General features: G+C 37.1%; 1 protein-coding gene across 4 annotated transcripts in view; it reads right to left on the minus strand.

Moving 5' to 3' along the window:
* UBR2 (ubiquitin protein ligase E3 component n-recognin 2) overlaps nucleotides 1–24786 on the minus strand; it is a 104569-nt gene that overhangs the window by 13761 nt on the left and 66022 nt on the right. For 2 of the 4 annotated variants that reach the window (XM_018038983.1, XM_018038982.1), the window contains 16 exons: nucleotides 23777–23901; nucleotides 21686–21738; nucleotides 20072–20174; nucleotides 19081–19129; nucleotides 18500–18654; nucleotides 16540–16642; nucleotides 15937–16046; nucleotides 15750–15830; nucleotides 15278–15456; nucleotides 14328–14527; nucleotides 12014–12107; nucleotides 11035–11196; nucleotides 9462–9565; nucleotides 8725–8803; nucleotides 3588–3736; nucleotides 2264–2319 (listed from right to left, as the gene is read on the minus strand). In XM_018038983.1, coding sequence (XP_017894472.1) covers nucleotides 2264–2319; nucleotides 3588–3736; nucleotides 8725–8803; nucleotides 9462–9565; nucleotides 11035–11196; nucleotides 12014–12107; nucleotides 14328–14527; nucleotides 15278–15456; nucleotides 15750–15830; nucleotides 15937–16046; nucleotides 16540–16642; nucleotides 18500–18654; nucleotides 19081–19129; nucleotides 20072–20174; nucleotides 21686–21738; nucleotides 23777–23901 — 1802 coding nt within the window. Of the gene's footprint in view, nucleotides 1–2263; nucleotides 2320–3587; nucleotides 3737–8724; nucleotides 8804–9461; nucleotides 9566–11034; nucleotides 11197–12013; nucleotides 12108–14327; nucleotides 14528–15277; nucleotides 15457–15749; nucleotides 15831–15936; nucleotides 16047–16539; nucleotides 16643–18499; nucleotides 18655–19080; nucleotides 19130–20071; nucleotides 20175–21685; nucleotides 21739–23776; nucleotides 23902–24786 lie in introns of those variants that run through there. The other 2 variants (XM_018038984.1, XM_013973842.2) reach the window with 2 other exon arrangements.

The following is a 24786-nucleotide window of genomic DNA, read 5'->3' on the forward strand; positions in this document are numbered from 1 at the left end:
ATTCAGGGTAGAGAATCTTATTATTATATAATTATAATAATATTAACCAATAATTAAACTAATATATTATAATTATAAACATAAAATAATTATAATAATTACAATGATAAAAGATATAATTATAAATATATTAATATTGATATTATAATATTATCATTATGATTATAATAATCTTATCATTATGGTTATTATCATCATAATAATCTAGGCATGAAAAGATACAGGGCTGAACCAAATAAACTGAATAGAAGAAACAGGACAAATTTCAGGAGAGGGAAATTCAAATTTGCAGGAGAAGAATTCAACAATCTCTGCCCTGATCAACCGGACATGAACATCCAGACCAAATGATGCATCCAAAAGTACCTCCAGGATTCTGAGCTGGTCACCTGGATGGACAGTTGGTGGCATTAACTAAGACACTGAATACAGGAAGAAAAAATTTTAAGCTGGATTGTTCAATCTGAGGTGCCTTTAGGAGATCCAGGTGAGAAAAATAAAGCAGACAGTATGGTAACAGGTCAGGCTTGGAGATCTACAGGTGGGAATCATTTGGAAGTAACTCAAATCAGAGTCATAGACAGGGCTGACCAGGGAAGAATATCATGACTGAGTCATGGGCCAAACTCTGGGGGTTTAAAATAATACTTATAGGACAAAGGAGGGAAAACAGATGAAGAAGCAGCTACCAGCAAGATAGGGAGAAAACCAGGAATGTCACAGAAATCAACAGGTGGAGAGAAAGATAAACCACCTGACGAAGGTCCCTTATCATCTGATATAGGAGACAAAGGTCAATCAAGATAAAAAGTGGAAGTCAAAAAAATAGAAGTTTATCCCTAATGGCTATATACTATATACTTCAAAAAATTAAATTTCTCTTAGAAATTTCTCATAGAAAAATAAACTTAGATAAAATATAAACAAATCAAATATAATGTTATATAAAAAGGCTACTCTATATCAGTGGTTGCCAGCCTTTTTGGCACGAGGGATTGGTTTTGTGGACAATTTTTCCACAGACAGGGGTGGCAGGGTGAGGGTGGGGATGGATGGTTCCAGCGGTAATGCAAGTGATGGCAAGTGGCAGATGAAGCTTCGCTCGCTTGCCTGTATTCACCTCCTGCTCTGCTGCCCAGTTCCTAACAGGACCAGTACAGTTTGCAGCCAGAGGTTGGGGACCCCTGCCCTACATGACCAAGTTGGGATTATTTCAGGGATGCAAGGCTGACTGGTATAACAATGAATATAAACCGATTACACACAATCATATTAGCAGAGAAATAGACAGGGTGCCAAAGAGGTGTGAAGTATATAGAATCTAGAAAATGGAAGAACTGCCTTAAAAACCAGATAAAATAGACTCTATTCTATACATTTGTGACTGCCTTATCAGCATATTTATCAACTCTTTATTTACTACAGCAATGTCACAGTCAACACTGATAGTCATATCCTATCCATCACATATCATAGCTAAGACTATAGTAAACTGCTATTCTATTGATTTACTATAAAAATACAATTCAGGGCAGTTTTAATACCAGGACGTACTCCTAAATATTCCAACTCAAAGCGACCCAGGTGTCTGTATTTTTTAAAAACTCCAAAGATCGGTCTTATATCAGTGGTTCTCAATTCTGGCCTCGGGCAAAGCTTTTAAAAAATATTAATGCCTGGGGCCCATCTTCAGACATTCTGATTTAACTGACCTGAAGTAGGGCCTAGGCATTTTTAAAAGCTCCTCAGGTGATGTTACGTGAATAAAATTACATGCACTTTCACAACTGTAAGTTTGAACAGTAAGCAGTAGATGAAGCTGATAGTAGCTACACGGTAAAAATGAGCAAGCTTTAGCTGTATATTCCTTCACTCTTCTAGGCATTAAATTACTCTGTTCTGACATTAATTTGTATTTATTTACACACTGCTTACAACAGGTAGTCAAATATGGTAGAGGATATGTTCTGTTCAGTGTTTCCGACTATAGCACTGAAAATTCAAGAACAAGCACTTTGTTCTTAGTTTCCTCCCCCATCTTTTTACATGTTTAACCAAAAGAGATGAAGTCTATTTAAATGAAAAATCATGAAAAATTAAATTGCAAACATTACTGCTTCAATATTGTTATAGAAAATGGGTTTTACTACAAAAGGAATGAATCTATGCTTAAACAACCATCATAGGTTTTTTGGATTAAAAAGAGAAGAACAACCTAATTTCTACTTTCCCATTCCATGGATCGAGTAAACTGATAACTTACCAGTCTACAAGGCAAAGGACCAAACAATGGTTTATCTTCATCACTTAAAATTCTTTCTGTGGTTAAAAATAGTAAAGATGATAAATTTTATGCTTTGTATATTTCAAGTTTTAAAAAAAGTAAAAAACCATTCTTTCTGCAGAAAGCATAATATTGTCAGGTTTTGAAATCTTTTAAGTCCTTTCACAAGAATTAACTGTGCATGAGAAATAAAAGCGAAAATACTTTAACTGACTAGAAGCTATAACCACCACTAAAATGAGTGCTCTTGTGGCTGTGGTTAATTTATAAACTGTCAATCTAATATTTTGTCAGTATACTACATTTCCTGCTTCAAAGTTTTTATATTATTGCTTAAGAATGTTGCCCACTTTAAATATCTCATTTAAATACAGAAATCTGCACACAACTCATGTCAATGTATGCTTTAGATTTAAAGACACAATTCTTGAGGTACTATTTCACGCCAGTCAGAATGGCTGCTATCCAAAAGTCTACAAACAGTAAATGCTGGAGAGGGCGTGGAGAAAAGGGAACCCTCTTACACTGTTGGTGGGAAGGCAAACTAGTACAGCCACTATGGAGAACAGTGTGGAGATTCCTTCAAAAACTGGAAATAGAACCGCCCTACGACCCAGCAATCCCACTGCTGGGCATACACACCAAGGAAACCAGAATTCAAAGAGACATGTGTACCCCAATGTTCATCGCAGCACTGTTTATAATAGCCAGGACATGGAAGCAACCTAGACGTCCATCAGCAGATCAATGGATAAGAAAGCTGTGGTACATATATACAATGGAGTATTACTCAGCCATTAGAAAGAATACATTTGAATCAGTTCTAATGAGGTGGATGAAACTGGAGCCTGTTATACAGAGTGAAGTAAGCCAGAAAGAAAAACACGAATATAGTATACTAACGCATATATATGGAATTTAGAAAGATGGTAACGATAACCCTGTATGCGAGACAGCAAAAGAAACACAGAGGTATAGAACAGTCTTTTGGACTCTGTGGGAGAGGGAGAGGGTGGGATGATTCGGGAGAATGGCATTGAAACATGTAAATTATCATATGTGAAACGAATCGCCAGTCCAGGTTTGATGCATGATACAGGATGCTTGGGGCTAGTGCACTGGGATGACCCAGAGGGATGGTACGGGGAGGGAGGTGGGAAGGGGGTTCAGGATGGGGAAAACGTGTACACCCATGGCAGATTCATGTTGATGTATGGCAAAACCAATACAATATTGTAAAGTAATTAGCCTCCAATTAAAATAAATAAATTTATATTAAAAAAGACAATTCTAAATCTCTTACCTATGCTTTGGATGGTATATGCACAACTACCCCAACACATTATGGGCACACGGGGATCCTCTTCATTGGGATGAACTTTTAATCCCACCTTATAAGTAGCAGTTCCAAACGTTGCTAGCATTTCTTTTATGCTTTCAGAATAAGGGTTCCTGAAGTGAACATGCATAGCATTAGCTCACAACAATGTGCTCACATCAATCAAATGGCTCAGTTTCTTAACAGCTATCTTCTATGTTGGAATTGAACCCCTTAAACTATCTAAAGACAGTTGTATGAAAAGGGGGAATTAAAGACATGCAGACAGTCCCTGCCTGAGAATAGTTATGTTCAACTTGGGTTGGTGGTGATGAGGCACAAGCCCGAAAACAAGATATTAGGCTGAAGGTCTACATATTAAACTACAGGACCCTTGACCTCTTCCTCCATCTCAAGAACATCAGCAATGTACACCCACTGCCATTGATTTTAGTTTCTCCAGCGATGAATCCTCATGGAAAAGCCAGCTTTTACACAATGACATTTTCGGAGTCCCAAGTAAAAAAGACTGGTAGGGGCCTGATCTCCTCACTGCGAGGCTCATCTGTCAGGACACTCCAACCTGCCCACGAGGTATCCACTGAGCTTCCTAGTGACTTATTCTTGAACAGTCACCCAAGGGCCAATAAACATTTAAGGAAAGAATCAAACACCGAAGAGAGAAACACCGAAACAGAGAAGCAGAAAAAGGAACTCAGGGAAGGAGAGACAGTGCAGAAAACAGCAAATTAATTAAGAAAAAATTAGGGATCAGTCCAAGAGGGTCAACAATGAGCTAACAGTAGGTTTAGCTCGAAGAACAGAAAATCCAAGAAGAGAAAATTATCTAAGGAAAAACCAGAAAAAATTCTCAGAATTGTAGGATGTGACTCTTCAAAGAGCCTGTTGAAAATACACATAGCGAAATGAATGAAGAAAGATTCACCACCAAGGAATATCACATAGAAATTCCAGAACACTGGGAATTAATGAGATGACCACAACAGTTTCCAGAAGTAATACAATTACAAAGGAATAGGAATCAGGTGTTAATTTCTCAATAGGTGCTGCTGCTGCTGCTAAGTCCCTTCAGTCATGTCCGACTCTTAGCAACCCCATGGACTGCAGCCTACCAGGCTCCTCTGCCCATGGGATTTTCCAGGCAAGAACACTGGAGTGGGTTGCCATGTCCTTCTCCAATGCATGAAAGTGAAAAGTGAAAGTGAAGTGCTACAAGTTAGTAAAATAATGTGTTCAACATTTAGATGTGAAGTTAATTCTAACCTATAATTCTATACCAAACCATCTATCAAGCATATGGATACAAGAACTGTATTTTCAGACATGGAAAATTTAACATCCAGGCGCCTTTTCTCAGGAATCTGCTGAGGGATGCAACGTGAGGGAGTAAATGAAGAAAAAGAAGGATACAAGATCCAGCAAACAAGAGGAGCATGGCCAGGGCGAGTGTTAGGGTAAGAGTTGTGCCCTGTCCTGATTGGTGCGAGAAGACAGAGGCTGTGGGAGGAAGGCTTCAGGGAAGAAGATCATCAAATGGATCCAAGCACTAATAGCTACTGCTAGGCATCTGACAGACCTACAACAGATTTAGGAAAAAAAGTCTTATATACACAGAAAACCAAGTACATTTAAAAAAAAAAGAAGAAAAGGTAATTATTAACCACAGGAAAACAAAACTGTAGAAGAAAGATTTATCACACAACTTATCAGTATTAACAATTGTAACGTAAAAACTGACAAATGATTTAACCAAAAATTGTAGAATAACTCTACAGGAAGATTGGTGAGGACTAAGTGAATAGGGAAGAGGTAAAAGCTCTTCCTATATCAGAGCTCTTACTATAGTCTCTGTAAAGATACTTAAAAAAATATGATGAATCAAGACACAGTTGATTAAGCATCTTAATTAGAAATAAGGAAGGAAATAGTAGAAAGAACAAAACGACAGGGCTGGGGATGGGAAGGGGGAATGTGGGAGCACATGACTGATGTTTATTCTATTTAAACCTTTTAGTACTATTTTTGCCAGCTTCCCAGGTGGCACAGTGGTAAAGAATCCGCCTGGATCCCTGAGTCAGGAAGATCCCCTGGAGCAGGAAACGGCAACCCACATCAGCAGCAGTATTCTTCCCTGGGAAATCCCATGGACAGAGGAGTCAGGTGGGCCACGGTCCATAGGGTTATAAAGAGTTGGATGCGACTGAGCACGCATACATGCACTAGATAGTGATAGTGAAGTCGCTCAGTCGTGTCCAACTCTTAGCGACCCCATGGACTGCAGCCTACCAGGCTCCTCCGTCCATGAGATTTTCCAGGCAAGAATACTGGAGTGGGTTGCCATTTCCTTCTCCAGGGGATATTCCCGACCCCGGGATCGAACCCGGGTCTCCCGCACTGCAGGCAGATGCTTTACCGTCTGAGCCACCAGGGAAGTCCGCATACATGCACTACTTTTGCTGAGATATTTCATATGTGCCAGGCACAGCTGCCAGGTAACTTTAAGTGTTGGGAGCCAGCGTGAGGAACTCCGCCCATGGCAAAGGTCATGAGGGAGGAAGCTTGGCATACGCAAAGGCGTGATCAAACCTCAGGAAAACCCCTGTTCCTGAGCATCTACCCCCAAATCAGAGTACTTTACGGGGAGCTCTCCCCCATAACCATCTCTCTCGGAGAAGGACTTAACTTGCAGCTCCAAGTTAATAAAAATTCCTGGGCGTGACAAGAGTGTTTCAGCTTACGAACTCTAAAGGTTCTCTGGCCTGCCTGATCAGGCTCGTCCGGCCGCATGTGACTGTTTACAGCCTCCCAACTGTGAGAGACACGGGATGTTTTAAAACTTTCTAAATACAGACTCTTTTGAGAAGTTAGAAGATCATTAGTATAGTATTAGTGGGTCGATTAGGAACTATATTGGTGAAGGGTTTTTTCTTCATTTGTTGTGCCAATAATTACTGCTAATTCCCTGCCCTGGGTGTGACAGGGATGTCTCATGTCAAACCTCTCTGCTGACAGACTAGCTTGTGTGACAACCTCTCAACCATAAACAGCACAGAGAGTTTGGAATATTAGCATAGGGCTTTTTTCATTGATGAGTCAATGATTGCCATCAGGCCTCCATATCCTTAGGCACCTGGGAATATATTAATCAATGTATTTGGAATATAGAAAAGGAAATATAGTAGTTTTTTGATGTTAGCAATACTAGACTTTTGAGTTAATGAATCTTCTCTTTTGTTATAGATCACTGTACTTTGTTATAAATCACTGTGTCCTTGCTATGCAAAAATGTAACTTTATCACTATCTTAAGACTAAATAGATCTTAAGGGAAACATTGGTGAAGGGTTTTCATTTGTTGGGCGGATGTTTGCTGCTAAATCTCCATATTCCCTGCCCTTATAATGAATATAACTAGCATATAGGAGAGATAAGTATTAACCTTTAAGATTAATCATGTTAAACCTTAGGTTAAGTAAATTCCTTTCTTGATTCTAACTCACTACACCCTCACCCTACAGGAATGCAACTTTATTTGGAGGGTGGCGCCTGATTTAAGAAAAAATCACCCCTGGAAAAATAAGTTTTCTGGTTAACTGACCGGTATCAGAAAGGGCCATAAAATGTCAGCAGACCTCATGGCCAGAAGATGATGAAACTCGTAAAACCTTTGTATAATTTTATATGAAGCACCTAATTGTGACAAGGGTCAAGTCTGCTGACCCCCGCGTGACTCTGTATTCATCCCTATGTATAACGAAAAGGTACATAAACAAACCTGAAAAATAAAGAAATCGGATCAGTTTCTGGAAAGACTGATTCCCCCGTGTTGTTTCTTTCTTGCTCTCCGCTTTCCTGGCTGAATTCCCATCTGAGATGTGGGTACTCACCAAGCCTGCTAATTCTGCCTGGGCTTCTGAGGTTGGACTGGGGAGGCCTCAGTGCCTCCTCTCCTTCGGGAGAATGGAAAGACGCCTGTGGCCTAAGTAGGTGGTGATTGGTATTCCATGTAAACCAGTTATTCAGCCTCTTTTCTCCACTAATTCTCCTACTACACTATCTGTTTCTGATCTCCCTCTATATCTGTAATTAAATAAGTTTTTTCCAGGACGCCGATTCCGTCCCCACCTTCAAATTACCCTGGATCCACCGGGGCTGGACCCTGGCACATTATGTCACTTTATAACACATACGAGGTAGATATTATTTTCTTCCCTTTACAGATGAGGAAATTGAGTGAGGTTAAGTGATCTGCACAAAGTTGCACAGCTAATAAACAGTGGTGCTGGAACTGAACAAATGCAGTCTCGTTCTAGAATCTGGGCTATACTTTGTAACTTACTGGCTATGGGGTAAAATGTGGCGAACTATGGTATTGGAGAAGACTCTTGAGAGTCCCTTGGACTGCAAGGGATCCAACCAGTCCATCCTAAAGGAAATCAGTCCTAAATATTCATTGGAAGGACTGATGTTGAAGCTGAAACTCCAATCCTTTGGCCACCTGCTGCAAAGAACTGACTCATTGGAAAAGACCCTGATGCTGGGAAAGATTGAAGGCAAATGGAGAAGAGGATGACAGACGATGAGATGGTAGGATGGCATCACCAACTCGATGGACATAAGTTTGAGCAAGCTCCGGGAGTTGGTGATAGACAGGGAAGCCTGGCGTGCCAGAGTCCATGGGGTTGCAAAGAGCTGGACACGAATGAGACACTGAACTAAAATAAAGCTGAAAACACTCTGGTTTTGATGCAAAGTTACTAAGAGGTTGGTCAGACCGTAAATAGAAATACAGAAGCCAGCAGGAACCATGGACTTTGCTGAGGAGGTTGAGCAGCTTGGATTTAGATGTACTGATGAGGTGCTATCAAGGAGAGCCAGATAAAGGGGTACAGTAGGGAGTCAGCAACACCTAGGAGAAGTTTGTGAGAATTAAACATGCCATGTAGGTCTTAGGTGTTTATCAGTATTCCTGCATTAAGTCTCAGGATTTATTAAGATCAATGTCCTGTAACATTTTGCTCCTCTACTTAACAAGTTTATTCTTACTAATGGCTAATTTTTCATTTCAAGCAGACCAAATGTAAAAGGGATAATATACTCACTTAGGATGAAAATCAGGCCTAAATCCTTCAGGAAGGTGCAATTCATCCATATTTTCTAAATTCTTCGATGAGGCAGTAACTACAGAAACAAGCATTTTATACTATTATTGTTCAGTCCACAATATTTCTATAAATTTCAGCCATAAATTTCTTTCTAAATTAAAACAGGAAAAATTCCCATAATGAAAACTGGTATAATATACATTCAAAGCATGAAAAGTACTATTGCTCTGGATGAGCTAGGCACCTTCCTCAATCATTGTGCTTCTCCTGATAGTGCAACCACTGGAGGAGTACGCTGCTTTGTTTCCTTAAAACCAATGGTATAAATTCTGCTCAGCTCACTTTCCCTCAAGGTCGGAAGTGCAGTGCATACCTATCAAACTTGGGAAGGTTTTGGTAATGCCAACAATAAAGTGAGTCAGCCCATGGAGAATAAAGCCAGCTCTTCGATACTCAGTTACATCTCCCCCACCCCCAGAAGCTCTTCAATAAAATGGGGGAAATAAGTGAGACGTATCTATCATAAACTACACATGAGTTTGTGTGTTCAAGGAATAAGGAGTAATGTAGCAGTTCCAAATTTAGTTCATTAAGATAAAGAAAATTTGAGTAAGTCAAATTTTAAAATGTGAGGTTTCACTTTTAAAATTAATTTAAAACAATTTATTCTGGAACTGTATTTTCCAGTGGTCTCAGATGTTAGGGAAAAATGAAAGCAGGTTATCAGAACTTACTAGGAGTACTTTCTTCTTTCCTAAGAACCTGTAATGCTTTTATTTGCTGAGATATTGTTCTAATCCACTGAGTCAGATTTGGTTGGTCTGAAAAATTTAACCTGCTAGAAAAGATTATAGAGAGTGTTTAGTATTCTGTTGTTGCTTAGTTTAAGATACAAAAAGACTCCTTAAATCATCACGGGTATATTTTAAACATACTTCAAACATTAAAATACTAAAACAACCAAAAAAACTTGGGGAAAATTTGTTACTTTAAAAAGTTAGAATAGGTATTTATTTGTCAATGGAAATGAAAGTGTATTATTTGTCAATATGATGCTACTAATTATTAGCATAAAATTGAGTTATTTGTCAAAAATTTCACTTTTCCAATATCAGAATTTGCCAGCATTTCTTAAATATCACAACCAACACATCATGGATACTATTTATTGAGTGCTTATTATGCTGTAAGCACCTAGTTATGTTGCAAGCATTTCACAGTATTAGATTTAATCCTCAAAATTTTCTTAATAGGTTATATTATTGTCCCCATTTTACAGATGAGGAAACTGAGGTTTTGAGCTATGTAACTTGACTAAGGCTGTATATCGGACAGATGTGGCATTCAAACCTAGCTACATCAGACACGATAGCTTGTCTTCTTAACAAATGTGCCATAACTGACTCTCCTGGGAAAAAAGCAAAACCTGCACCACAGAAGTGAGTTTTTTCTCTTTACAAGCAGAGAATTCTATTCTTAATCTTACAGTGACTAATTTCTTTATCAGTTCAAATGCAGATATAAGTCAGCACCATGATATTTCTTTTCTGATTAAAAAAGCATGAGCTTACATCATATCTAATGGTATTTTAAGAGCATTTTGCGGTAGCATAGACTAAGACACCATAGTTTGAACTCTTAAAATTGAAGAGAAAAAAACTGACTCTGCTTTAATTTAAACCCAAACAGTAGCATAGAAATAAACAGATGATTCATATTCATAAAACTTAATGTATACAAAGGTCAGGTTTGAATAGGAGATACCATCAAATTCATATCTGAAAGGAAAATGATCATGAATAACTAAAAAGCACACTAAACATCATGAAATAACAAAATTTTTACATTTAAAATACACTAACAGATATTCACTTTTTGGCCCAATTCTTCAATTGGCCAGTAAATTGCAAAAAATAATATTTAATTGTTAGTATGCTCAATAAGGTCAGTTTGAGCTGCCCCTCCCCCCACTGATTTATTGAGCATCTCAAGAAAGTATGAAGGAGATATTTAAAGCGGGGTCTTAGAAATAAAGGAGACGGTTTTCATGAACCCATGGGAATTTTATATCCTTTACAGTGTTTATGGGTGATCAAGAAACCTAAATTTTGGTCTGTTCCTTTCTAAAAACTAAAGTTGTATCTCATAGGTCAGCTAGAAGAAATGACTAAATAAAAAGTTTGCAAAGTACCTGGAAAACATGCATTTACCTAGAGGGATATCCCCACCCAGCTGTGGTTTATCATTTCATTACCTTCTAAAGGAAACTACTTCTTTGATACAAAGGTTTTATGAGCCAAAACTTACCCATGAAAAACATTTCTTGGAGGAAGCAGCAGAGGAATAACAGTATTACTCAAGCATTCACAAAGGGGACAAAGGAATTCTCCATTTTCTACATCATAGCTTGTATGTAAGCGTAATCTCTGTTGCCTTCGCTGTTCTTTAGCTTGAACGGAATCAAAATACCTTCACAATTAGAAAACATGAGGTATCAAAAACAATGGCAATTCTTTTTTTCTAAATGAGAGCCACAAGCTTCAACATTTTGTTTCCACAAAACATCTAAAAATTAAAATTTTAAAATGACCTCAATTATTTTTAAAAGTGATACTTTACATTGTAGTAATTAGCAAAAAGGGCTAAGAGTTCTAAAACAAGAGAATTAAAAAAAGATTGCCTTGCAAACAGTCAGTCACCAAGTAGCATATTTCTTGGCCCTAGTGAGCTGTGGTTACTCCCCCAGGGCTAGTGCTACTTACTTGGGGTGGTTCAGGACAACTCAGTGAGCAGAGTACTAGAATAACGGCACTTCTGCTACTGCAGAAGCTTAGAAAACACTGAAATACAGTAAGTTTGAAGTTATTCCATATTAGCTCAGGGAGCCATGACAATCTTGAGAGGCAACTAGGCAAGTGCTAGCATATTCAGAGTCATGAGTTGTTCACCTTGGACCCGAAGAAAGACATTCTTCTTGGGTTTATACCATTGTAGAAATCCTTTTCTTCATCCAGTCTATTAGATTTCCCATATTAAAAAATACAGACCCCTAAATTAAAAATTATATTTGATATACTATGAAGTTTCTAAGTCACTCCTTTAAATGTACTGACAAAGCAAATTAATTTTAATTGTTATTTGTTAGGCAGTAATAATGGAGTCTTTTCTCCTTCAAATGTGTTTAGTTTTCTCCCCTTTTTCCAGAATGGAATTTCCTTTATTAAAAAAATTAGATTTTGAGTCTTTGGGTAAGCGTCTCTTGACTAATATCAAGAATATAAATTACCTTTGCCAACAGTGTGCATGCATAATATGCCCACAGCTACCAGTATGTATTCCACAAGACAGATCAGGGTGCATGAATAATGGATCATAATTTTCTGCATTATGAAACAAACAAAAAACATAAGAGAAAACTCAAGCATTTAATATTCCTATAATAAATGTACAATGCTAAACTGTGAAATCCTTACTAAGAGTTTGTAAACTTCAAATGAAATGCTAGTTTATTCCTTTGAGATACCAATAATTTATGCAAGACCCTAGATTATTTAGAACACAGGACTCTCTAATTTTCATTACCCTGAGCAAATTAATGAAACTTCCTTGAACTGTGAACTGAAACTGGAATCCTGTTGTTGTTAAGTCGCTCAGTTTTGTCTGACTCTCAGCTATGTCTGACTCTTTGCGACCCTATGGACTGTAGCCCCCTGTAGGCTTCTCTGTCCATGGCATTTTCCAGGCAAGAATACTGGAGGGGGTTGTCATTTCCTTCTCCAGGGAATTCTGTATTTAAGTACATCTAATTTTTTGAACACATCACATTTTCAGGGCACTGAGAGACTCTTATTTCCCACAAATGATGGCGCTGTCTTTAATGCCTTCAGGGCAGCTGGCTCACAATGATCTAATTTTTTGAACACATCACATTTTCAGGGCACTGAGAGACTCTTATTTCCCACAAATGATGGCGCTGTCTTTAATGCCTTCAGGGCAGCTGGCTCACAATGATCTCGAACAAAAAAAGATGTCCTGGCAGTAGTGGGGCGCCCCCTAGAGGAGATTCTGCGTAAGGACACTCAGGCAGAGAAGAGCCACAATTACTGTATGAGTCACAGGTGCAGCAAAATACCAGGACAGCAGCCCAGACCAGAGTAGGGAAAAAAGGGCAATTCACACAGGCTTCTGTTCTGGCACTAATTTTTATATTCAAAGGAGATGAAAAATGAAGACAAACATAAAGTGTCTAGCTGGCTTCTTTGGGAATTCTTGGAATTCTCTACATAAATTAGTATAATTTTAGAAATTCTCTAACAGTAAAATTACTCGTTTCAATTTGCTTTATATAATAGAGCAAATTCACAGCATAAAGAAAATCTTTAATGACCTAAACTGTGAAAGTCTTAAAAAAAATCCACTTATAGCCAGTCAGTTTTTCCAAGCAGGTAACAAACTAAATACAGGTGATAACTTTATCTTAAGCCTAGAATGAAATCTGTAAACCATCTGGTACAAATGATCATTTCTTCAGATGAAGCAGACCAATTTTTCTTAACAAGGGGGCTTGAGAGCCACACTCTGAAGGCTTTCCATGTAGAGAAAAGGCAATTTTACCAGTGGGCTCTCAAACTTCCTTCTAGTCTTACAATGTGAAAAGCGCTGGTTAAACAAGCGCCTTGGAATTTAAGACACAATTCCTGTTCTCACCAAGTTTACTGGTATCACTGAGGCACATGCACATATAAACAAATAGAAGAGTAGCAACATAAAAGTATCTATGGTGTTCACAGGGTGTAGCCCAGATGCCCCTGCAGGAATGAATGACTTACTCCATCAGCTGTTAAAAGAGGGCACTCAACTGTTATCCCTCTTTAAGAGACTTTGCTCAGGGTCACACTGCTTTGCTCAAGGTCACACCTCTTTCCAGAGGCAGCCCACAATCAGTTTATTATCAGTGTCAGGGCATAAAAAACCCACTCCCTTACCCCAACTCAGGACAGCTTTGAGCTCTATCTAGCTCCAGAGCACCTATGGGGTTGGCTAGGGTCTTCTGGGAACTGTACCACAGCTCAACTTCTCCGTCTGGCCAAACCTGCTTCCTTCCCCTCCATTCCACAGATACTGACTCCAAGACTCCTGAAGAATCCTGTGCTACACGGTAGTTTCTGTCTCAATAATCTAAATGAGAATCTGGCTCAAGGACTGCTTCTCACAAGGCTTACTCATCAGGATTTCACCCTGGAACCATCCATGAGAAAAAATTATTATTGTCATTTCAGTGTGTCAACTAATTATTGGAACTTTACAAGTGCGAAGAATGGGAAAGACTGTTAAGTACCAAAGCATGTTAATGTTCTATCACAAAGGACAGCTCTCCTCTGAATCCCTGCTATTTGTCAGCTGTGTACTTCAGGCATGATATTTAACCGCTGGAACGTTTCTGCATTTGCTAAGTGAGGAATTCCCACCCAAGTTACCTGCCCAGGATACCAGCAAGCCTACAGGGTTATCATCAGATTAATAAAATCTCTGTATGTCACTTACCATACTAAGTGGCAGTCACTATTAATAGGGCAGTTGAGGACATAGCTATGACTTACCTGGATCCTGAATGAATTTACTTCTATCTTTTGATAACACAGTTGATCTCTGCACAAATGCTGCCAGGACCATTGCCTTGCTTTCTGCATTCACCTCTTGCTCTTCCTGACACAATATACAGGTGACACACTGTCTCTGTTCAGGGACCCGAGTTTGTGTTGGGCCCAATGCTGTAAGAGTCATATCTGAAACCACAGGGCTGCAATAAAAAAGGTTATGAGAATAATTAATGAGCCTAAGAAGTTTCTATAGAATCACAGAACAGTGACTTTAGGTATGCACATACTTAAAACACAGTTTTGATGACTTGATTTGAGAGACAAAGTCTTTCATATCTATTAAATTATCTCCTTCAGTTCTCACAGCAATCCAATATATAACACAGAAGCCAGATGCTAAGTTAACTGAGCCTCGTGTACTCATTCATTTATGAATGTTAAGGGTTTTTTGAATAACTTACATTTTAAGCATACACAGGAATTATTCTATCTATAGTCAGAGACCTGCTCATAATTATATGCTAACTAGCTCAGATTTCTAAGATTAAATCCTCTAACTACATGGCCACACAATTTTTCTATCAACTCTTCTAAATTACTCTAGGATTAAGTGTACTTATAAAGAAAAAAGGGGATTCCCCAGTGGCTCAGCAGTAAAGAATCTCCCTGCCTTGCAAGAGACACAGGAGATGTGGGTTTGATCCCTAGGTTGGGAAGATTCCCTGGAGAAGGAAATGGCAACCCACTCCAATATTCTTGCCTGGACAATCTCACGGAGAGAGGAGCCTGGTGGGCTACAGTCCATGGGGTCACAGAGTCAGATACGACTGAAGCGACTTAGCACACACACATGCATGCAAAAAAGAAAAAAAAAAAACAAACCAAACCAAACATCCTCCTCAACTGAGAACCACTGGTCGAGCGTTTCAAAAACTGTGATTAATTTTTACCCATTATCAAGTATAGCAGAGATAGAGGAATCCAGTTCTAGAGTCTGCTGAAAGAGTTCTTTGTTCTCATCAATAAAGTGCCGCTGCATCTCAGACATCTGAGCCATGATCTTTTCTCTGCGTAATCTGGCAATCTCAGCTTTTCTCTTCCTCTCAGCTTTGTCTTTGTCTCTCGAACTCTGAAATTACACTTCATTTAATTAGACCACTAGAGGCTAAATGCATATTTTTCCCCCAAAGGAGATATATTTTTATTGTAAATACTAATTAGATTTTTAATCAACTTAACATGCTAAAGAAAAAAAAAAAGTAGTCCAAAAGATTGCTACAAAAATAAACAAACAGTGCCACAATTTCTTTGGATTTACATGTTTGTGAATAATATCAACTACCAATTTACTGCAGATAAATCTAATTGCTTAAAGCGACCCTGCCGCAATGTTTCAGTATTGCCACACTTTACATCTTCTACCTCTTCCATTACGGTTCCTTCTGCCTCTGCCACAGGACTGGTGGATGAACTCTCCCTCAACTTCTTAACAGCATTGAAAGTCTATGAGAAAAAGTATCAGTTACTCTGAAGCTATGAAACATTATAAAATTTAAAGATAAACATTTAATATTTTTCACAAAAAGCAGAGCGATGTAGGAAACTTTACCTTTAATATCCACTTAATCATATCTTTGTGGACTTCTAGGTAGGGAGCATTCTGCAGTGTTTCCAGCATAGCTAGTATACTAGGTGAGTTGTTTGGAGCCTCACCAGGTTCTAAGGTGGAAGGAAAAATGGGCATGTGAACAATAGTTAAGACTTCATAGTGCTTACTACCAGGCAAAAGAAGATAAAATGAAATTGCTTATAATATCGGCCCTTCATTTGATTACAGGTTTTTTAGAAATTTTCAATACTTCTCAAAATGTGACGTATTTGTATTTCACAAACAAGCTGTTAACAACTAGAACACTTTCATCATTCAAAAACTGACATCTTACACCATATGATTATTTTAAGACAGCCTCTAGCAAAATTCAATAAAAACCCAGCTGAAAGGTCTACCTGAGATTTTACAAGTCTGGGAAAATGAATTAGATCTGGTAAGTACACAGCCTCTGATAAAATACACAGGTAAATACAGATAACGTCATAAAATTGGATTCAATATAATCTACTTAAAACCTATATGATCAAATAAAAGAGGTTATACTACACTTAAAAAAATCACTGATATGTTGAGTTAGTTTAGTAAAAGTTGTATACATACTCGATATCTTCTGCGTGAAGGTAAATGTTATGACATGCTCCTCCATGACATTCTCTAAATGCTGTTTTTCTTCTTGTAGTGCCATTCCAATTAAATGTAATACCTAAAATACAAGTACATAATGTTGTAAGAAAAAACAAAAAAGAATCCACTACTGGAAAAAGAGAAATCAAACTATTAAAGATTAAGTATAGTAAAAAATAATTCAAAGTACTAATTTTTGTTAAATCCAAACTCTAAAGTTCATTTTCTAATAAAGAATTCCCAGCAAGGAAACAAAAATTTCTATTTCAGCTAGGAAGAAAATTCAATTGCAAATTCTTAAGGTAAATTAAAATTACTAACAGCTGTGACTACCAATTCATATAATTTTCAGTTTTATTCCATCCCTATACTAGTCTTAAAAAACCACTGATTCTAAGGATCAGTGGTCAAATAATTAGACCTGAAAGCATCGATCACATAATTATCTAATCTATAATACTAGTTTAGTTTTTCTAAGGACTAAAAATCATCTCAGAAAGAGACATACTTTTATCTCTAATGCCACATCATTTATAAAGATGTTCAGCATACCTGATGAAAAATTCATTGTTAGACTTCTAAGAATATAACTATACTGAATCCGTCTGATCTTTATTGTTCTTTACCCTGCTCTCCAATTTTTGAAGGAGATACGTGTGTGGTGTCTCTGAATCTTTCCCTATACATAGGGCTGCTGTGATTGTCAAGACATTTGGAAGAACATTAGTGTGAACGACGTAAAGCCAATGTATACATAAGATAAATGATGTTCATTCCTCTTTTCTCCATTGTTTCCCACAAATCTTTTGCTCATATAATATTGATAGTCTCCAGTACACCACAACTCCATGCTTTTACATTTTATTATTTTTAATTTTTGTAATCTCATTTTATTTTTTAAACTTTTTATTGTTGGCGTATAGCCAATTAATAATACTGTGATAGTTTCAGGTGAACAGTGAAGGGACTCAGGCATACACACACGTATCCATTCTCTCCCAAAATGAGTTCCCATCCAGCCATGCTTTCACATTTTTAAGTGTATGTTTATAAACAGGAGGGGAGTATACATATACAAATATCTTAGCCAGTGGTATACTTGAGGCTACTAAGACAATGGGAAACAGTAGCTTTGAAGCAAGGCTCACCTTCATCTGAATTCTAGCTTCACTGCTTTGAAGCTACATGCCTTTAGGGAATTCCTCTGAGCCTAACTTCATCATTTTTAAAATGGGAAAAAACATTAGCTTCCCTCTAGAGTTTTGAGGCTTACCAGCACGGCACATAAAAGTGCCTGGCAAGAATAGGCTAATTCTATTAATTGAGTATTATTATCTTACTTTCTAGTTGAGTAACATGGACCAGTTAATTGACTCTCACTGAAACTTGCCTTCCTCATCTATACAGAAGAAAAACTATCTACTATCTATATAGAGGTATTATGTGAATTTACTGACATAATACTTTACGAATGACTTACATTAAAGCTATAAAGTAAAATACCAACAAAGGTTCTGAACTTGCCACTAATTAGCTATAGGACAGTAAGTACCTGACTTTCAATTTCTTCAATTGCAAAATTTAAGTATTAAATGAACTCACAAGTTTTTAAAGAGAATTAAGTAAAAAACAAATGCAAAGATAACACATTATACAAATATCAGAGTACTCTATAAACAAAGATCAGGACCAGTCAGTGAGAGGCAGATCTGCCAACAAGAACAGGGTAATCACAACCACGTGGTGTACAAACATCTGCCAAGCTCTCATTTTTATCCTTAGACACAAAAATAGAAACAAAATACTTTATTTCAAAGTAAGATAACACTACATTTTAACCAAAGTGCCCCATGTACAGATATTGAAAGAGTATTTTGTATTTTGGTTTTTACTATAAAACCACTGAAATATAAACAATAATTGTCTTCAAACTTACCCTTTGCAGCATAGACTCAGACCAGATGTGTCCACTATGTTCTACAGTCCATTGCAATACTGTCCTCATGATTAACAACATGACATCTGACTGCAAAATGTTAACGAGACTTGCAAACAGAGGGCAGAATGGTGGCAAAACTGGAGGTGGAAGTGCTGAAAACAAAGATAGTATTGGCTTCTTTCGTAGAACACGCTTTAAACCAAACCAAACCAAAAAAAACTATGACCTTATTACATACTTTTGATAGCTTTCAAATAATATTTGCATCTTAAAGCTATATTTTACCTTCTCAGGTCAGTTAAATGCGTAAAAGTAGCTCCATAAATAGCAGTAGTACAAAAGAAGGTCTTTCTTTTCCCTAGAAATGTCTGAAGATCTGAGATAAAACCATTAACTCAGAGGTGACTCAGCATAAGACTATGTCTATATTAACCTATATTAGCCCTTTAAATGTTCATTCATTCAGAAAGCTCACATTTAAATCTTTCACTTCACTAAGGATCATTATCATAGTCTATACGAAACAACCTTTAACAATTAAGAGACTGACATGAGATTTGGGGAAAGATTAAAAATACCTGTATCTTCTTTATTTTGTCTTTTCAATTTCCGTTGAGCTTCCTCTGCCTAATAAAAATGAATTAATTTGGACACAGAATAAGTAATATGAAACAATATCCAAAACTACTGATATAAGTTAATCTTTCTCATACTAACTTCTGATTTTAGGAAATTTCTATCCTTAATTTTGTCATCATCCTGAAATTGATATCAAGGTTAATTTCCCCTTCCACTAAGAGAATCTCCCAAGTGGATTCTTTTTTGGTTTAAAATTCAGGGGAAACATGTATCAACCAAAGTCAAAAAATTATTTAGGTTTGAGCTCTATTTCATGCATCAAAAATGAATAAACACTGCTATATATAAAACAGATAACCATCAAGGACTTACTACATAGCACAGGGAACTATATTCAATATTTTATAATAAACTATAAGGGTAAAGTATCTGAAAAACTATATATATATATATAAACACTGAATCACTGTATTGTATACCTGAAACTAACATAACATTGTAAATCGACTATACTTCATAAAGCTTCATGTTTAAGTTTTGTTTAATGCCATTTATTCAAATCTTATTTTTAAGAGTAAACTGCTAAAAGGCAAAATTTAACTAGTTAAATTCCATAAGTCACCATGAGAAAGCATAATGTTAAGCACTAGCAATTCTGAAATGGGTGTAAAACAGGTTAACTGATTACCATACAGGTTGATGATTTGTCTTCAAAAGCCAATAAAATACATACAATTAGATATGGGAAGGTACGTGTATAATTATATAGATCTCTTTTATGTATGCACAAAATACTAAGGGGAAAACCCCATATGTTAAGTGGTGGTATTATAGGTAATCTGTACTTTCTTTGTACCTTTTAATATTTTCCAAATTTCCTACAATAAAAATGTGTCCTTTTTCAATCTCTGTGAAAAGCAGTAGGAAAAAACAAAAACAAAAAAATTCCAAGCAACCCCTTCCCAATATACTTTTAACTTTCCCAATTACCTTGGATTGCTCTGCCCTTGAAAAGTGATAGAAATACAAATTGAACTCTTTGGCACACTCTGGTTTCAGTTCATACATGCCTCGTCCTGTTAATCCAGGTTTCCTTCGGGGAAGAAAAAATTCTTAAATCTCATATACTGGACTTCCCTTGTGGTCCAGTGGTTAAGAAGCCGCCTGCCAACGCACACGACATGGGTTTGATCCCTGATCTGGGAAGATTCCACATGCCACCAGGCAACTAAGTTTGTGTGCTGTTACTACTGAAGCCACGCTCTACAGCCTGTGCTTCACAAGAAAAGCTACCACAGTGAGAAGCCTGTACAACTAGAGAGAGCCAATGCATAGCAAGGAAGACCCAGGGCAGCCAAAAATTAAAAATAATAGTAATTTAAAAATCTCATACACTGCTGGTGAGTATAAGCTGGAACTACTTTCTGTGGATTCATTTGGTAATCTATACCCAAAGCTTTATATGCATCCATTTTTATCTAGCATGTCCACTGTGGATTTATTCTAACTGGACACGGGAATGGTCATTGTGGTGACAACAACTTGAAGTCTAACAATAAGGAACAGGTAACACACATTACGCTATCTCCAAACAATCGAAAACCATTAAAAGTGATGTTAACTTCTATATTTTGACATGTAAAGATGTCTATGAAAAGTTCTACCAAGTGAAAAAAGCAGGTGTAATTTGGGTTGAGAGAAATTTTTTAAAATAATTTACTTTATTTATATTTATTTTGGCTGTGCTGGGTCTTTGTTGCTACATGGGCTTTCCCTAGTTGCAGAGAGCAGGGGCTACTCTCAGTTGTGGGGTCCAGGCTGCTTCTTGCAATGGTCTCTCTTATTGCAGAACTGCAGCTCTAGGTGCATGGCTTCAGCAGCTGCTGCACTTGGGCTCTAGATCACAGCAGTCGTGATCTAGTGTGGGCTCAGTAGTTGTGGCACACAGGCTTGGCTGTTCCATGGCATGCGGGATCTTCTTTGATCAGGGATTAAACCCAGGTCTCCTGCATTGGTAGGTGGATTCTTTACCACTGAACAACCTGGGAAGTCCCTGAGAGTCTCTTTCCTAGTTGTTGTTTTTTTTCTTTTTAATACTTCCTCTAAAAAACATGTATTGTTTTTAAAATCAATAGAAATAAAGACACTGTCATTGAAGTAAGGAGCAAAGAAAAAGCAGGATTAAGAAAATGCCTCAACAACCTTAAGGGGAAACTAGTTTACTGACTGGGTGACACACTGGACACCAAAGAAGCATCATTCGGAGGCTGACCCATCACTCAGGCGGCACATTCAAATGGAAACAAAGGAAACACAATGCATTTACCTATGATCAGGTTAATTTCAGCTATTTGAACCTACCAGCTATGAACACCTATTCTGAATACAATGAAAATTCTCATCTATCTACTTTAAGTTGCTAAGCATAGGGCTAGATCATAAGAGAAATGTCAGTGAGAAATCTAATTCAGAATTACATGTCTGAAAATGGTTGTCACTCTCTGAAAACAACAATTTTATTCTTACTTCCATCAAAGGAAACACTCTAAGAAAAATTAATGTAGAAAATAAAATCAAATGTGAAAAAATAGAAAATAAACTCACTTGAAATGAGCAACTGCTTCAATCACACTCTCCATGCCAGTCTCCTTGTTCTCCTAAAGGTACAGGAAATAAATGTGTTTCATGTTAATAACAGTATCTGCTAGCAGTCTGAGCATCGTGCTTTTATCTCATTAAGCTTCATAAAGCAATTGTATAAAGTGAATACACTACTATCTCCGTTTCTACAGATGAGGAATCCATAGGAAACATGATTAATATGCAGTTGGGGACATTTACTTGGTTAGCTAACATTCATTCAGATTGATACAATTAAAAACAAGTCACCATATGAAATCAAGGTGACAGCTTTCAAAAGGAATGAAATAAAAACACAAAGTATATATAATATTTAAACAAAATTTATATCTTTATAATATTTTCTGAAATAGCTATACGAATTTCTTATCTATCTTCATTAAAACAGCATTTTCCAAATCATATCTTATTTGTGACAAGATGTTAACAGGAATTGTGTGAATAAAAGAATTCTCTGGTCAAAAATGTTTGGTAGATATAGATGCCATCACTTTGTACAAGGTATTTGTATTTTTAAAATGCTGTTTAAATTTTATTTCTTCCTATTCTAATATCTAAGTGAAACTATAATTGTTCCCTCATTTCCTGCATTAAAAAGTACCTGCATACACAACTAGAAATGGAAATGGCAAAAGTAGCCCATTAACAGAGACCTAAAAAAAAGTACACGTAATTTTTATTCTGAATAGATATTTAGTGATATTAAAAATTATTATTTTTTTTAGGTGTGATAACTGGCAAATGCACAGGTTTTTTTCTAAAAGCTTGTAACTTTTGGATCAACCTTGGCACTCCTGACATTTGGACTAGATAGGTCTTTATTGTGAGAGTCTGTCCTATACCGTAGGATGTTAAGAGTATCCTGGCCTCTGCTGAATGGATGCTAGGAACACACACACTCAGGCCTGAGTAGTGACACTGTCAAATGGTCCCCTCCCGGGGCAGGGGGTGCCAAAACTGTCCCTGATTGAGAACCACTATTTTAGATATATACAATTCTATTTATAGATGAAATGGTAAATCTGGTATTCTCCACAAAATAACCCAGTGAGGGTGTAGGGATTAGTGGTCAGAGTAGAAGTAAGAATAAGGTCATCTGGTGAAACTGGTGATGGGTTCATTATACTATGTTCTCTATTCCTACAGATGTTTAAAGTTTTTAAAGTTTGAAATAAGACAAAGTTTAAGAGAAGTATTACAACACCACAAGTAAAGGTTTAAATCCTAGAAGAATGAAAATTAAGGTTCAGAGTTCTAATCTATGTTTCAAATATGGGAAAACATTGTGAAAAACCTTTCCCAACTGTAATTGGGGTTTCTGAAAAGCCCCAGGGCTGAAAAACAGGTAGCATAGGACCTTAAGATTCTAGGAAGAAAAATAGCTACAACTGATCTACGAATGCCTATATGAATGTTAATTTACATTCACTAAAATGAGAGGAATGGCTTAGCAGGAAAAATAGAATGTTAATTTACATTCACTAAAATGAGAGGAATGGCTTAGCAGGAAAAATAGCTATAACTGATCTATGAATGCCTATATGAATGCTAATTTACATTCACTAAAATGAGAGGAATGGCCTTAGCAGAGTCTTTGGATGCTTTAGAAGGAAAAAACTCTAGCAAACTTTAGTTTATTCAACATAGTTGAGTAGGCATTTCTAGGTTATAAACTGTTATCTCTATCCATCACAACTTTGTACTAAACACCCTATCAATAATCCTTCTTTAATGGATATGTAAATTCAGTTCTAAGGAACACGTTTTCTTTTATTCAGTAGCCTTATCTCTTTCAAGGCTTCACTATAAAGGATTCTATTTCTTTGCTGCTTTCCACTCCTAGTACCTGGTATTTTCTTTTTCTATTTATTTCTAATAAGAGTGACTAGAGTTATACATGTGCTAGCACTGCAGTTTTTACAACTGTGGAAAAGGTATACAGAAGTCAATCTATACGCACACTAGATGGACAGTTAAAGGTTTAAATATTTCCATATATTTACGGAAGGGTTTAAGGAAGGATTTCCATATATTTTTTAAAATGTAGGTACTTACATCTTCAGGTAAAGACTTTACCAATTCACTATGAGCCATAGGTTTGATGCTCAACTGATGGATAATCTCTCGTTTAATCTCATCTGTAGCATTAACCTGTCCAACTCCAGGAATAAATCTCTCTCCTGTCAACAATGAATAAGTACATATACACACACTTAACAATCATAATATTTATAAGCAATACATATTTATAATTCATGCAACACAATATATTTTTCTTTCTGTACAATGGAAAAGCAATGACTGGTCAGGCAATAAGGCAGGGTGAAAGCAGCTCCCAATCATCTTTCTGAGCCTCTGACACAACAGGTGAGTGTAGTCTTCAGCCATGGAGAGAGAACTCTGGTTGCTGTTTTCAAAGAATGAGATCAGAAGGTGGGAAGGGACTAGAAACAGCAGCTGTACCAGCAGCCTAGGAAACTGCTTTCAAGTCATGTGCCATGTGGTAGGAGGAAGGGAGCCCTCCTTTGCTCTTTGATCTAGTGGCAAATAAGGTATCACCTTCTGAGATCTCCTTCTTTGGTATTACATCCTGACAGCAGCCAGGATTCTCTGCTCCAGGACTGTTGAGAGTCTGAAACAGTATGAGAGGAGGGAGAAAGTAAAGCACACAACAGGAAAGATGGAGGTGACGGGACTCAAAATATAGTGAGAACACTTGCGCATCACAAAGCTATGGAGAGAAATGCAGCTAAGATATAAAGTAACAATAAATAGCTCCTAAATATCCTATTCTTGTTTGCTAAATTCTCCTGTCCCCTGTTTTATTCCTAACTCACAATTTTCCAGTTTATCCTGCGTTAGCAGTTGTCCTCGCCCCTTCTTCCAAAGCACTGTAGTGCTGTTACCCTCATCATTACAGTAACCAGAGGGGAAAATAAAAATATACACTCGAATCTCCTTCCTCTAAAGCTGAGGAACTGCTCAAACAGAAGAAACAGTTCAGATTCTAAACTAATCAGATTCTAAATACAGGACTTTCCTGGTGATCCAGTGGTTAAGAATCT

Source organism: Capra hircus, chromosome 23, assembly GCF_001704415.2.
Source record: "Capra hircus breed San Clemente chromosome 23, ASM170441v1, whole genome shotgun sequence".
In the NCBI taxonomy this organism is placed as follows: Eukaryota; Metazoa; Chordata; class Mammalia; order Artiodactyla; family Bovidae; genus Capra; species Capra hircus.